The sequence below is a fragment of the Balaenoptera borealis genome (assembly GCF_965194805.1).
Source record: "Balaenoptera borealis genome assembly, chromosome: 16".
In the NCBI taxonomy this organism is placed as follows: domain Eukaryota; kingdom Metazoa; phylum Chordata; class Mammalia; order Artiodactyla; family Balaenopteridae; genus Balaenoptera; species Balaenoptera borealis.
Genome location: NC_138872.1, coordinates 48,627,698 through 48,642,249, shown reverse-complemented (window position 1 = coordinate 48,642,249; position 14,552 = coordinate 48,627,698). Strand labels below are relative to the sequence as shown.

General features: G+C 47.5%; 1 protein-coding gene across 4 annotated transcripts in view; it reads left to right on the top strand.

The window, feature by feature from the left end:
• The window catches only part of SEC23B (SEC23 homolog B, COPII coat complex component), a 38,357-nt gene that overhangs the window by 10,180 nt on the left and 13,625 nt on the right, over positions 1-14,552 (top strand). For all 4 annotated transcript variants that reach the window (XM_082359556.1, XM_082359557.1, XM_082359558.1 and 1 more), the window contains 8 exons: positions 21-179; positions 542-657; positions 2,685-2,808; positions 3,809-3,889; positions 8,042-8,131; positions 8,854-8,960; positions 10,075-10,228; positions 13,411-13,488. In XM_082359556.1, coding sequence (XP_082215682.1) covers positions 21-179; positions 542-657; positions 2,685-2,808; positions 3,809-3,889; positions 8,042-8,131; positions 8,854-8,960; positions 10,075-10,228; positions 13,411-13,488 — 909 coding nt within the window. The remainder of the gene's footprint in view (positions 1-20; positions 180-541; positions 658-2,684; positions 2,809-3,808; positions 3,890-8,041; positions 8,132-8,853; positions 8,961-10,074; positions 10,229-13,410; positions 13,489-14,552) is intronic.

Here is a 14,552-nt window from a genome sequence, read left to right as displayed (position 1 = left end):
GCTGCCACTTACTGCTTTAGGGCACTTTTCCAAACACGGGAGCCAGGATTATGCTGTTTATTGGGGGTCCCCCTACCCAAGGACCTGGCATGGTGGTTGGAGATGAACTAAAGGTTCCTATTCGCTCCTGGCACGATATTGAGAAAGATAACGCCCTCTTCATGAAAAAGGCAACCAAGGTAGGTGCTCCTGGCTCAAGGCTGTAAGTGTGGTCACCCAGGTGGGGTTTAGGCTGCCCTGGAGTGACAGCTGCTCTGCTGAGGCCATGCTTTGTAGTCAGTGAGTTCCTCTTGCTGAGATGACCTTGCAGATCTCGGCTGATGTTAAGTATCTGTCCCAGTTCTGAGACCTTGGTTAGAGTGGGTGGCCCTAAAACTGCTAAAAGTGTTTTGAGACTGAAAACTGCAGTTTTATTTTATTTGGATGTTATGAAAGAGACTGTCTGCATATTCCTCTCCTTGATCACCTCCCTTTGGTGTGGTAAGGCACGCCTAGTGAGTGGTGCTGCTGTTCCGTAAAGGTAATTTTCCTCTCTCTGCAGCACTATGAGATGCTTGCTAACCGGGCTGCTGCAAACGGTCACTGCGTTGATATTTACGCTTGTGCCCTTGATCAGACTGGACTTCTGGAGATGAAGTGCTGCACAAACCTTACTGGGTATGTGGACAGTGAACCCCTGGGGAAAGTGAGAGTGCTTATTCTAAGGAATGAGACGTGAGTGATGGAACCGTGGGAATGGCCAAGGCTGGCTCAGATGAGCGTTCAGGTGGCTCTGGGCTGCGGTTTCGGTGCCTGGGGAGGGTGTGTGGGCCTCTTGGAGGAAGAAGCTGTGATCAGGAGGTCAGGGTTCACTGTGAACTTGTCGTGGCAGAGTAACTTCATTTCTTAGAGTTGTTGCAGACACTGAGGCAGGAAAGCAAGCATGGAGTATGTGGCCTTCAGCACTTCCTTGTGAGAAGGGGGGAAATAGGCTGAATGCTAGAGGAGCAATTAGGAGCACCTCACCTGGCTTAGTAACCGCACCTCGTGACAGCCGGCACTCGCTCAGCCTGGAGGGTGCGGTGCAGGGCGGGCTGGGAGCCCACGTCCTCAAAGCGGGATGGTGCCCGGCCAGCTGCCTTTGGGGCCCATGGGCACACTCGAGCCTCACCCCAGACCTCCTGAATCAGAGGCTGAGGAAGCAGCCTGGTGGTGGGTTTTAACAAGCTCTCCGGGGATTCTGGTGAGAACCACCGATGGCACCACTAGTCTGAAGGCGCTGCAACATCAGAATCACCCGGGAACATTCAAAACTACTTTTGGTCGGGGTCTTGTTCCTAAAGTCGGATTTAATTAGCATGGTGCCTGGCCTGGGCGTCAGCATATTTAAAGTTCCCGAGCGTTTCTGACGTGGAGCAGAGTTTGAGAACCACTGGTGCGGCCCCTGTGTGCTCCAGGCATGCCTGAACACAGACAGCGTCGGGGAAAACCTGCGTTTGTCTGGAAGTCCCCTGGGGTCTTGTTCACATGCAGCTGGAAAAGCAGTGGCAGAGCACTGTGGGTGGGCCTGGGGTTCTGCATTTCTAAGGAGCTCCCAGGTGGTGCTGCGGGTCCTCATTGAGTAAAGGGGAGGGGGTAGAACCCTCGTTATCTGCAGCTGTCCTGGGACCAGCAGGCGTGTGAGGTGATAGAGGACCAGTGATGCTGGCCTGGCTGTGCTGGTGAGTTCACCTAATACGCTGGACTCCCCCCAGTGCCCTGCAGGAGCTCTTGCTCTTGGAACATCACAGGAAAACTCCCATGTGTTTGTGAGCACCCCCGAGCTTACACACCAGAGTTCGCGTGTGTGTGTCTTTCCTCTGTGGAGAGGGACCAGCACTTCCCTCACACTCTCAGTGAGGCCTTTGACCCCTGAGTGACAGTATTTAGGGCACATCACCTGTTGCACAACTATAGTATTGGGGAAATGTGTGAACAGTGACACTGAAAAAAAAAAAAGACTTAGAGGTTTCACTTGATGGCTTGAAGTGAGCCAACCGTTTGGGATGACTTCCAGCAAAGGCGAGGTGACCCTGGGCTGTGTTATGGGGTCCATTATCTTCAAGGAAGATCACAGTCTTGGTTTCCTTGGGGCTAGTCACACCTTATCCAGATTATATCATCATTTATTTTTTTAAACTTTTAATTTTGAAACAATTACAGCTTCACAAGAAATTGCAAAAATAGTACAACGAAGTCTGTCCATACTTTTCATCTAGCATCTCCCAGTGGTGGCATCTTACATAAATACAGCACCATGTCAGAACCAGGAAACTGACTTGGTACAGGACGGTTAACTATTGATACATCACGGACCGTACTTGGCTCTCACCCGTCTGTACATGCACTCATTTTTAAAAATCTGTGTGCGTGTCTAATTCTTTGAAATTTTTATCCTCTCTATAAGTTTGTATAACCACCACGGTGATCAAGATACAGCACTGTTCTAAAGAATTCTATGTTTAATGTTTTAAAAATAGTGTCTTTCTTGAGTACAAATTGAACTGGCTGTTTTCCATTATCAGTAAGTGATCAGTAGCACTTCTGTGGACATGCTTGCTTTTTTCTTCTTCTCTAAAATAATTGTTCATAAATACCCAGGAAGCATCAGAATGGCTTTGAGTCATCCTAAAGGTTCACTTTCTTTTTCCTTTTTTCTTTCCTAGAGGACACATGGTGATGGGAGATTCTTTCAACACCTCTCTCTTCAAGCAGACATTCCAAAGAATTTTTAGTAAAGATTTTAATGGCAATTTCCGAATGGCATTTGGTGCTACGTTGGAAGTAAAGGTAGAATAGATTTCTAAAACCTTAATGAAAGAATAGTGTTATTACTTGCTTAGTAGTCAGAGTTGGGGGAGCCTCACCCTCAGGATACGGGCATCTAAAGATAAGTTAAAAAGCTCCTAGCAAAATAATCCCAACAAAGTATATTCATTCTGTCCCTTTGCTTCTCAAGAATGACCTGCATGTTTATCAGTGTTTTAAACCATGAGATGTCTGCTCTCCCTGCAGAGAGAGCAGGCCTTACAAAGGTGGTGGGCCAAGTGCCCACCCAGCCATCGGTTTGTGTTTAGCGCCTGCCTGCAGACTAGCCAGGGCGCTCTAAAATGGGGCAGCATTGTGAGTTTGGCTTTTGTTTTTCCACGTAGGGACTGATCGCTCTACACGCTTGATTCTGAGTCATTGAGAAAACATTCAAAGGGGCCGTTAGAAAATAGGATGGCAAATATTACTTTGCAAATTGGCAATAATCATTAAATCATCTAGGTTAAACTTTAAACAACATTGTCAAATGTTTGAGGTTTTTTTAAAAAGATGAAGAAAGATGGACTTTGCTGAAATGAATTCAGATTTAAAAATCTGAGTATGTTGGCTTCGTCATTGTGTCGGAGTTCATAAATTAAGTATTTTTAAAGCAACACAAAACAGCATATTCCCTGATTGACGTTTGTAACTAGTTACGACAGGTTTGTGGCACAGGAGAAGAATGCAGTAGTATTGGTAGAATTGCTGTCTTCTTTGTGCACGATAATTTCAGAGTTGAGAAGGCAGAACATGCTGCTGCGTCTTTGGAACAAAGATAACTCTATTTCTAAAGGAGGGTTTTATTAAAGTTTTAGTCAGTTCACAGCAGCCCTGGAGAAGCATATACAAGCTTTTGCATGCTAGAATCCCTGTAGGATTTTCCCTTGGTGGAATAATAACCCTGCCGTTTTAGTTGTGTCCTTTGTGAGGGGGTGGCTCTTGGTGATTGTTAACTGTCTGCTCTTATGTAATTCTGCCTCAGACCTCGCGGGAACTGAAGGTTGCCGGAGCCATCGGCCCTTGTGTGTCTCTGAACGTGAAAGGACCATGTGTGTCAGAAAACGTAAGGAAAACTCCTCCATCACCCTCACTTCCTGTGCCTGGGATTTGACCCCTTAGACGTGTCGGGGCTGAATGACCTTGCATTGTGTCACCTGTTGGCTTGTGTCTGTGGTGAGGGGAGAGGGGTAACTTACTGACACCCACAGCTCTGAGGGGTAGTGTCATTTCTGTCTTTCCATCCATCGGTCTGAACGGTCAGAGAGGTTAAGTGTCTTGCTTAGGGTCAGAGATGACAACGGGGGAGCTAGGTAGGGACCAGGTTCCCCACCCGACTACCGTTGTTCGGGTGGCCACGCCAGAGAACCACCAGGCATTGCATTCTGTGCGGCACAGTCCTGCAGGGACAGACCCGTGTGCTTATTGCCCTTGGAAAGGCTCCCTCTGTCTCGCTTCTCAGAGACCGTTTTGAGCTGGTTGGGCAGTGGGTGACACTGGTGCATGCAGACATCGGTGTTCCTTGAGTGACAGATTTGAGTACATGGGAACGAAGTTCAGCTCTCACTAGGTGGGGAGATGGCCTTGCTCGTGGCCCACTTCCTCTGATTACACTTGAGCTGCCAAGTGTACACTTCTGGTCCAGTGAGGCCTGTCCAGGGTGGGTCTGGGCTGGGTTGTCACAGTCACGTCCTTCCCTCCCCGTCCTCTTCAACGTGAGGCTGGATGGGAGAGTTGGGTGTGGGCTCAGGGTGCAGGTGTGGCCCTGACGAGGTGCTTCATGGCTCCGGGATCCAGCGTCTCTGTCCGGGAAATGAAGGCAGTAATGGGACCTACTGTACAGCACTGTTGGGAGGACTCCACGAGCAGCGCAGGTGAGGCACTTAGAACAGTGCCTGGGACCCAGGACGCCCACACTGGGTTTCACCTTTCCCATCGAAGTTTTTGTCCTTATCAGCAATGAGCACTCGTTAGTGACTACTTAGAGTAAGTTTTTATTGAAGTTACCAGAGGCAGGCGGTTTGAGGATATTCCTGTAACCCTCTGGGTGAGGCAGGTTGTTGCCCAAGTCCCTGTGGTGAGTCCCTCGTTACCCCCATGTACTCAGGGACGTGTACTCTTGTTTCTTGGCAGGGCTTTGGGAGGCTGCCCTGCTCCAGCATATTCTCCATAGACTTAATATCTGCCTAAGACGGTATTATAACTTAGTACAGCCGTTCCAGGATCCAGTAGGGATCAGCCATGAAATTTTTGGATGGGGGGTGGAGGAGGCAAAGGGGAGGAAAAGTACAGTTTTCAGACACACAGGGAAGTTTTGAGAAGAGCGTAATGAGTCTGTATCCCCACCACGTAGAGTTGGTAATCGTTGACATTTTGTCGTAATTGCTCTGTCCTCATTTTGGCCACGTTTGTGTTATCTACCTGATTTCATCTATTTGCCATATTCTTTTATCATATCAATATTTTGCCTTTGAAAGCGAGTTGCAGACGTCTTGACGCTTAGTCTGTCAGTGTTTCGGTGTGCATCTTCTGAAGACAAGGGTCTTCTACGTTATTCTCAAACCTGAGAAAACAATGATTTCCTAATATCATCTAACATATAGTCACATTCTTTCCCTAATTTCTCTCCAGATGCCCTTTGCAGCTGTTTTTCCTCTCTAACCACTATTGTATTTCATAATACATATCCTTAGTCTTTTAAAATGTAGGATGGTCTTCCTGTCATTTTATTTATGCTTTTTTGCTTGTTTTGTTTTGTTTGATGATGTTGGTCTGTTGAAGAGACAGTGCCAAGTGCCAGGAGTCTTCTGTAATCGAGTGTCTCCGTATGTTTGTTTCCGTGTCTGACTTGTTTTCTGTCCTCGCTGTATTTGCTGTGAAGTGGAGGTTAGATGAATGATTAGATTTGGGTTAAACCTTTCTGTCCCCCATGCTTCCTGAGTGATCTGTGTACCTCGTGCTGAGTTGTGGTGAGGTGATGACTGTCCTTCAATTACAGAGGCCCGTTTCCTTTTTGCCATTAGCAGGAGATCTGTTGAACAAGATTGTAGCACAACATGAGTATCTTGTTTGCCAGCAGCCTTTCACCTGATGGTTTTAGGTTATCCATTGATTACCCTGAATCAGTGTATTTGAATCACAATAAACTGGTGATTTCCTAATTCCATCTTTACAGTTCTTCTGATCAGGGCAGGGTAGATGCTTACATAAGGAATTTGTGTATTAGTGAGAGAATACAATGCTTGTGGGACTCTGGAGGGTTTGTGGCCACGCTTGGGGGTTGGTGCTATAGGGGAGGGAAATTTTTCTTTTTCCTCTACCCATCTTAGTTTCATTGGCTGGGACCCTGCAAATTAGACTGACGAAACACAGCTTAACAGGAGAAAAACAAACAAGTTTATTAATGTGTGCATCACACACATACACAGCACGTACATACTCAGTGATGAGTCACTCAAAGAGGGGGTTAGACATTGGGATTAGTTGCATCTTAACAATAAATGTTCTTTTACAATAAATGTGTAGATAAGTGACGAGACAAAGGAAAGGGATCTTGATCTTCTAGGGGTGGCAAATTGTGGAAGAGTTAGACAGATGGGGGAGACGGATGGGAAAGGAAGGTTGTTTTACCAAGAGTTGTTACGTAGATTCTTCTGGTGCCGCCTCTGGACTGATAAGCATCTAGCATTGTCTTTGGTGGTTAAGAAGCTCCTGCCTTCCTGGTAGGAGGAGGATAGAGAGTTTTCTTATGTCTGCTTTTTAAAAATTACCTACAGCTTAAAATAATCTTTATGCCAGCCTGGCATATTTTGGGTGATATGCTCTGAATCCCCTTGATTTGAAATTTTAACAGGTTCGTATTAAAAATGGAGTCAAAAGGTGTGGAGAGAGATTTGAGAGAAGGGATTTGCAAGGCAAGAAATGGGAGCAGACAGGCTCCTTTTACTTCCTTGCCATTGTTCGTGGGTGCAGCCTTCACTGTCCAGCAGATGTTATGTGCCTCTTTTAGAAAAGGCCCTGAAAGGGAAGGTGAACACCTAGGAATCCATCCATCTCACGATCTTGCTTAGGAAAGACTCATGAAACGCAGGGTGTCCTCCCCAGCCTCCACCGTCGAGCTGTGACTCTTCCCTTTCCCCTCTGACCATCGCCTTCCTGAGATTGCTGGTTCTGTGGCCAGGGACATGGGCTCCTGGCATGGCTTTGTAGAGAGACCGGACTGGTGTCAGCTGTACTCAGCTGACAGCGTACAGTTTGGGTGGATTCAGAGTAACAGGAGAGGTATCATGGCTCTCTTAATGCATAACTGTGTTACTTTCTAAGGATGGTATCCCACATTATAATGAGGTGTTAAAATGTATAATATTCGCTGTCTCTAGAATGATCAAATGTATGTTTCAGAGTCTAATGATCTTCTTGGTTAATGGTTCTAGGTATTTGACACCTGCAGACTTTTCTTCTAGATGTCATGCTTAAAACACTGATACCCTTCAAGTTTTAGTGAACTTCTTATTTATCGCTGGGAGCCATTCAACTAGTCAACACAAAGCAGCCTTCACATGACTAAAATCTCAGTTCTCTTACCAAGAATTTATATGTAGCTTTTGCATAAAGGAATTGGGTTAAAAATTAATATTTAACAGCTAAAGTTCTGTAATTATTTCTTGTTCTAATAATGGTGGAAGAAGTACATAAATCTTTCAAGCTAAGCAGGTAATTCTTTTTCTTTTCAAGTATTTACTTCTTCCCCATCCCTGACTTGATTCTCTCAGTTGACATCAGTGTTATGTATTGTGTGTGTGTGTGTGTGTGTAGAGATAAAGCTCAACGACGTAATGAAAACTGACCAGAGTGCCAATATAAAAAGCTTAATTGTAAAGTACTGTAATAAATGTTAAACTTTATTCTGGTCTGTAATTGTACTTTTTTCAGTGAAATTTAAATTTTCTTTTTTTTTTTTTTTTTCCATTTTTTTGGCCGCACCGCATGGCATGCGGGATCTTAGTTCCCCGACCAGGGATCGAACCCGTGCCCCCTGCAGTGAAAGTGCAGAGTCCTAACCACAGGACCGCCAGGGAAGTCCCGAGTTTAAATTTTCATTTGGAATGAGATATTCTAAGGGACCTGCCCTTCTCAGAGTCAGTGCTTTTCATCAGCAGGTAATCACAGGAGCATCTTTTTTGTTTCATTTCTTCTTAATCCCTCTTCTCTCCCCTAGGAGCTTGGTGTCGGTGGCACAAGTCAGTGGAAAATCTGTGGCCTGGATCCCACGTCTACGCTCGGCATCTACTTTGAAGTAGTCAATCAGGTGGGCTGCATTTTTTCATGAATAGTCGCATCTCAGTGTTGTGTTTTCTGATTTGTTACAGCCTGGTGGCCTCCGGTTTCTTTCTCCACAAAGTGATGCTACTTTGGGCTCGTGTTTGGCCTGATCTTAGTCTGACATCATCTTTTTTATTCCTTCCAAGGTTTGGTCAGAGTCAGACAGCAAACTGCTTTTGTCACTTTGTTGTTGAACTGATAAGGTCATCAGAAGAGGAATGGCTTTTGCCAGCCATCATAATGTTGGTGAATTTTTGAGTGTGTCAGTTTTTCCCCAGTATTTTATTTTTTAAAATTCAAACGTACAGACCGATAAGTAGAATTGTATAGTGAATACCCAAGTATCAACCACTCAGGTTCTGTAACTAACATTTTGCTCTGTTTGATTTGTTACACATCTAGCCATTCCCCAATTCATTGTGTTTGGATGCATTTCAACGCAAATTGCAGTCATCAGTGTCTTTCATCCCTAAACCCTTCAACATGTATATCAACTCACGTTCAGTATTTATTTCCATATGGTTCTCTTTTTTGAGGTAAAAGTTGCAAACAGTGAAATGCCCCGATCTTAAGTGGACCATTCAGAACGCATCAAGAACCTTGCAGTCACCGCCGTGTCGGTCGTCTTAGGACGAGTGCACAGGCTCTGTGACCGCTTGTGTGGGGTCATGCGGTGACAGTAACGGTTGCTGGCCTCTTGTCCTGCAGCACAATGCCCCGATCCCGCAGGGGGGCCGCGGCGCCATCCAGTTCGTCACACACTATCAGCACTCCAGCACCCAGCGGCGCATCCGCGTGACCACCATCGCCCGCAAGTGAGTGGCACCGGCTTCCTCTCTGCTGAACCGCTGGCTTTTTGCTATGGAGAGAGAGTCTAACATGTAGTAGTTTATCTCTGTGATTCCGCTGAGTGAATGGTTCTCACCAGCCCTCACTGGCTCATTTGATCAGAGCAGGACGGGGAGGAGGTACTGCCAGCTTAGAAGACTCTCCTTTCAGTAGGAATAAGTTCATTAAACATTATTTTTCATTATTTATCAAATAAGTGACCCATAAATATACCCTCCTTATAAAAGATTCAAGCAGCACATAATTATGTAAAGAATGGGTCTCTCCCACTCTCCCCAGAGGTAAAATGCTATCACTGTACTGACATGTAACTTCACAATCCCATCTCTGTGCAGTTATAGACCACGTGTGTGTATTATATACATGATGGGTTATGTGAAGATATTCATAAGTTTTTCTCAAGAATTTGTCAAGGACACCTTCCATGTCAGTACATAAAAGCCTCTACCTCATTCATTTTATTTTATTTTGAAAAAAAAGTTTTTGGAAGTATAGTTGATTTACAATATTATATTAGTTTTAGGTGTATCATATAGTGGTTTGAAACTTTTGTAGATTATACTCCATTTAAAGTTATTATAAAATGTTGGCTGTATTCTCTGTGCTGTACAGTATATTCTTGTAACTTATTTATTTTATACATAGTAGTTTTTAACTCTTATGCCCCTCCCCCCTTCCCTCTCCCCACTGGTAACCACTAATTTGTTTTCTATATTTGTGAGTCTGTTTCTGTTTTGTTATATTCGTTTGTTACATTTTTTAGATTCCACATATAAGTGGTAACACAGAGTATTTAGTATGTGTCTTTCTCTGTCTGACTTATTTCACTAAGCATAATATCCTCCAGGTCCATTCATGTTGTTGCAAATGGCAGAATTGCATTCTTTTTCATGGCTGAGTAATATTCCAGTGTGTGTGTGTGTGTGTGTGTGTGTGTGTGTGTAAAAATACAGGAACAGATTCTGTGTGTGTACACACACACACACACCCTCGTCATGTACCCATGTCTGTGTCTTACTGGAGAGCCGGCTCTCGGGCCTCTCCCGCATGCAAGCGCAGCACTCACTCTGGAATGGTCAGTTGGGCAGATGCACAGAGTCAGCTCAAACACATCGAAGCAGCGTTTGACCAGGAGGCTGCAGCAGTCCTGATGGCGCGGCTGGGAGTGTTCCGAGCAGAGTCGGAGGAGGGGCCGGATGTGCTCCGGTGGCTGGACCGACAGCTCATCCGACTGGTAAGCTGGGGACAGTGGCACTATGTTCAGTCTTGGTCTCTGCTCTACTTTTGAGAGAACTGTCGTTTAAACCTATTATTTTATACAGCCAGTAAATAAGAATTTTATCAGTGGCTTACCTCATGCCAAACACCAGACGTCCTGAGAATGATGTAAAAGAAGTGTTAAATATGCATCTCCCCCAAGGGCTCACGTTACAGTTGGGAAGAAACACCACACACAGGCCGTTTAGGTAATGGTACAAATCTGAGTGTGTTGAGGGCTGACTTAGATGAGTCCCTGTGAATCCTGTGGTTCTCTGTTTTCCCTCTAGATCGTGGAGGGTTTGGGGGGAAGTAGGGGTCCATGGCCCAGTGAGTGTGAGGAGAGGCCTGATGTGTCCTTCGGGGTCTAATCAGGAGAGAGAAGCCATGCGGTAATTTAAACGGGGGAAGTGTTATATAAAGAATTAGTGTCACAACAGGGGATTAGAATAATTAGGGATTGGCTAGTAAGAGGTAAAGAGAAGTCTGAAGGATACAGGGTAGTAGATCTGAGGGGTGCTACTTCCAGGCTGAGGTAGAGCACCCCAGCAAGACCCACATCCCTGCAGGGCTGACGGAGCCACAGGTGGGGCAGGGCCATGGCTCATTGGGTCTCTCAGAGCAGAGACGTTGCCGTGGTGCCTACTGGAGGGACTTAGTAGAAATTCACCCTCTGTGGCGCCGAGAAAACCGTTCACCAGGGGCGCACGGGGCTGGGGGGCTGCAGGCACCAGTGCTGCCTGAAGATGCTGCAGCCGTCCGCTGACCAAGCGTAACGTAGTGCCCTGGCAGGGGATAAATATTTAAGGGCCCCAGATCCATTTCACAGCAGACGGAAAGGGTAAGTTTGGAGCCACGAGGCAATAAATCAATAATTGAAATACCTTATGATCTTACCATTTGGAAATTCACAGCACGTGTTAGTGATCAAAGGTCCTGAAAAGCACAGTAACAAAACTTATTTAACTTTGTTTAGCCCTATGTGTGCCCCTGCTGTCCCACAGAATCATTTTTTCAGGGAATGCCAGCATTGCAAACATAATGTGAAATTGAGCAGAGGGTCCAAGTGGTTGGCGAAGGCTTCTGGTGGGAAGTGAGCCTTGAGTCAAGTCTTTTTAAAGAGAGTAGAAGGCAAGGCTTGCCAAGTGGAGGGCCCAGCACCCACAAGCCTGTGGGGTATAGCTGGGCATTCAGTTTATGCTGGGGACCCTGGAGAGGCCGCTGTCATGGGTGGCCAGTGACTACGGTGGGGGAGCGGCAGTGCAGGTGCAGGTCGCTTGAGCAGTGCCTTGACTGTAAAGTGACGTCTCTGCCTGGGTGTTAGAGAGAGGGGAAGGATTAAGTGTGGTTCTTAGGCAGGGGTGTGAGAGCAGCATGACGCTGTGTTCACACTACCCGTCCCTGTATAAGATAAATCGGAGGGCGAAAGGGCTGCTGTTACGGAGGCCAGCGGAGGATTTCGCTGGCTCCAGGGAGCTGAGACCAAGGAGGCGGTGGTTCAGTTGGAGGGGAGAGAAGCTTTGGAATCAGGCTGTATGCCGAGAGAAGAATTGACCAAACTTGGTCGAACTATACGTGGAATCAAAAATGAAAAAAATCGGGCTTCCCTGGTGGTGTAGTGGTTGAGAATCTGCCTGCCAATGCAGGGGACACGGGTTCGAGCCCTGGTCTGGGAAGATCCCACATGCCGCAGAGCAACTGGGCCCGTGAGCCACAACTATTGAGCCTGCGCATCTGGAGCCTGTGCTCCGCAACAAGAGAGGCCACGACAGTGAGAGGCCTGCGCACCAAACAGAAACGAAGACCCAACACAGCCAAATAATTAAATAAAAAAAAAAAAAAAAAAAAAAAAAACGCTAACTCAAGTTCTTTTTTTTTTTTTTTTTTTAAATTTTTATTTATTTATTTTTGGCTGTGTTGGGTCTTCGTTTCTGTGCTATGGCTTTCTCTAGTTGTGGCAAGTGGGGGCCACTCTTCATCATGGTGCGCGGGCCTCTCACTATCGTGGCCTCTCTCGTTGCGGAGCACAGGCTCCAGATGCGCAGGCTCAGTAATTGTGGTTCACGGGCCTAGCTGCTCCGCGGCATGTGGGATCTTCCCAGACAAGGGCTTGAACCCGTGTCCCCTGCATTGGCAGGCAGATTCTCAACCACTGCGCCACCAGGGAAGCCCAACGCTAACTCAAGTTTTAAGTGTGGGCGACTGCAAGAATGATGGAGCAGTGGGAAACAGGAAAGGAGAGCAGCTGTGAGGGGGAGGGAGGGGAAACCCCTTTTCTAATGGACTAGTTTATTTTGAACATGAACTTGAATGTCCAAGGAAAGCCACCCTGTAGTTAGGATAGGTCCTGACAGGAGCTCGGGTCGGAGGTCAGCACTGCATGTGGGGGAGGGATTTGGGTGACTCTGGCCTGGCCGTCATGTCGTTTGTAGCCAAGGCAGGGAGGATGGGAGCAGAGGGCCAAGAACTAACCTCGGAGGAACCCACCGCCGGCAGGAGGAGGTAGGGAGACGGGCTGTCGGATGAGGCAAAGAAGATAAGTCGGAGAGGTGACAGGATGTAGGAAGGCGCTGCTGCGGCGGCTGAAGGAGACGGGTCAGGAGGTTCAGGGAGTCACGTGGCTCGTGGTGGCAGGGAGTTGAGGAAGGTGAGGTCTGTGCAAGGCTGCAGTCGGAAGAGGGTCACTCCCAGAGATGAGCTCTCTTTAGATGGTGAGCATCTGACTCCCTGGTGAAATGAAGTGTGTGACATGAAGAGGAAATAAAGGCAGGAAGAGAAAATGTTCAGAGATTTGCCTGTGAGAGGAGGAAGAAAATGGGAGTTGTAGAATAATAGAACATTAGGCCTGCCTGTAACTGCTAAGATGTCAGAGTCCTGGAGGATTTTCTTATGGAAGAGGCACCTGAGAAGGCTTCTCTAGCCCCTCGCTGTCAGAGCGGCCTCAGCCGGCATTGCCTGGGAGCTGCTTAGAACGTGGGGCCTTCAGCCCCCCCACCCCTGATCTGCATTTAACACCCCCTGGGTGCTGGGGGGCTGGGCTGGAACTTGGGCAGGCAGGGGTGGAGCTGAGAGTGGGGCATGGCCCTCCTACTCCAGGGAGTTTTCAGGTGACCCTAAAGTTTTTTGTGTCTTTTTTTTTTTTCTATTTTCTCTCAATAGTGTCAGAAGTTTGGACAATATACCAAAGAAGACCCCTCATCTTTTAGGTTATCAGATTCCTTCTCTCTATATCCTCAGGTAAGTAATATATGTTTTTTAAAATAACTAAAGAAGAAAGTGATAGAAATAAAACTCGCTGCTCTCGGGGTCAAGTCAGGACTCCGTGTGTTTTGAGACTCCATTTGGAGGTGATGAAGGTCGTTCAGTTCAAGGCCAGACAGTGCCTGAGCCCCACGGAAGACGCAGGTGACACGCAGAGAGCAGGTGCACAGACTTTGGGGAGAAGGCAAAACAAGATTGTTGCTGCGAGGCCACGACACGACCTCTGATTTGTAGAAGTTCTGGGTGGATGGTCACCCGTGAACATGAACGCAGCAAAATGAGACCGCAGTTACCATGGTAGACATTGGTGACGTGTCTGTAGTGGCTGTGCTGCGTCGTGACTGTGAAGACCCGCACGTGGGGGGGGCCAAGTGTGTGGAACCGTTTGGAGCAGGGAGCGGGTAGTGGAGCGAGGCGCCGCAGGTGGGGGTCTGGGTGCTGTCTTTTCTGAGCCTCCACCCTCGTCTGTAAGTGTGGCAGCTAGGGCTCAGCTCCGCTCCAGGGGTGAGGCTGGCTGACCCCGTGTCCGCCGCGGGCCAGGCACCCATTTGGCTTGGCAGCCAGGAGCCAGCTTTGCAGCTGGGCCCGGGGTGTGCGGGTCGGGCCCCTCACAGGTGCAGCTTCCCCAGAACTGGAGGCAGACTCAACCTTTTTCCCCTCGTCCCTCAAGGATGCCTTAATGAGGAATAAGTAGGAAGAAGCAAACTCTCAATCTTAAGTGAACTTGTTAGGACTTTGGTACTCCATCGGGTATTACCTTTTTGAATACTCGATTTGGCAAGTGGACGCAGGCTTCAGTCATGAACTTGTACAGCTTGGAGTCTTAGGGCTAAAGGAGGGGGGCTTCAGAGGTCACCTCACTGGACACTCAGCCCAGGGTAGGGCTCTGCAGTCCCCACCGTGTGCCTGTCTGTCCTGTGCCTGAGCAGTTGAGGCTGGACGGCGCTGTGGAAAGAGGCCGGGCCCGGCCAGGGTCAGGGCTGAACCGGGTTCCAGTGCTGGCTGTGTTGCTGCCGGTCTTGGATGAGGTCCTGAACCTC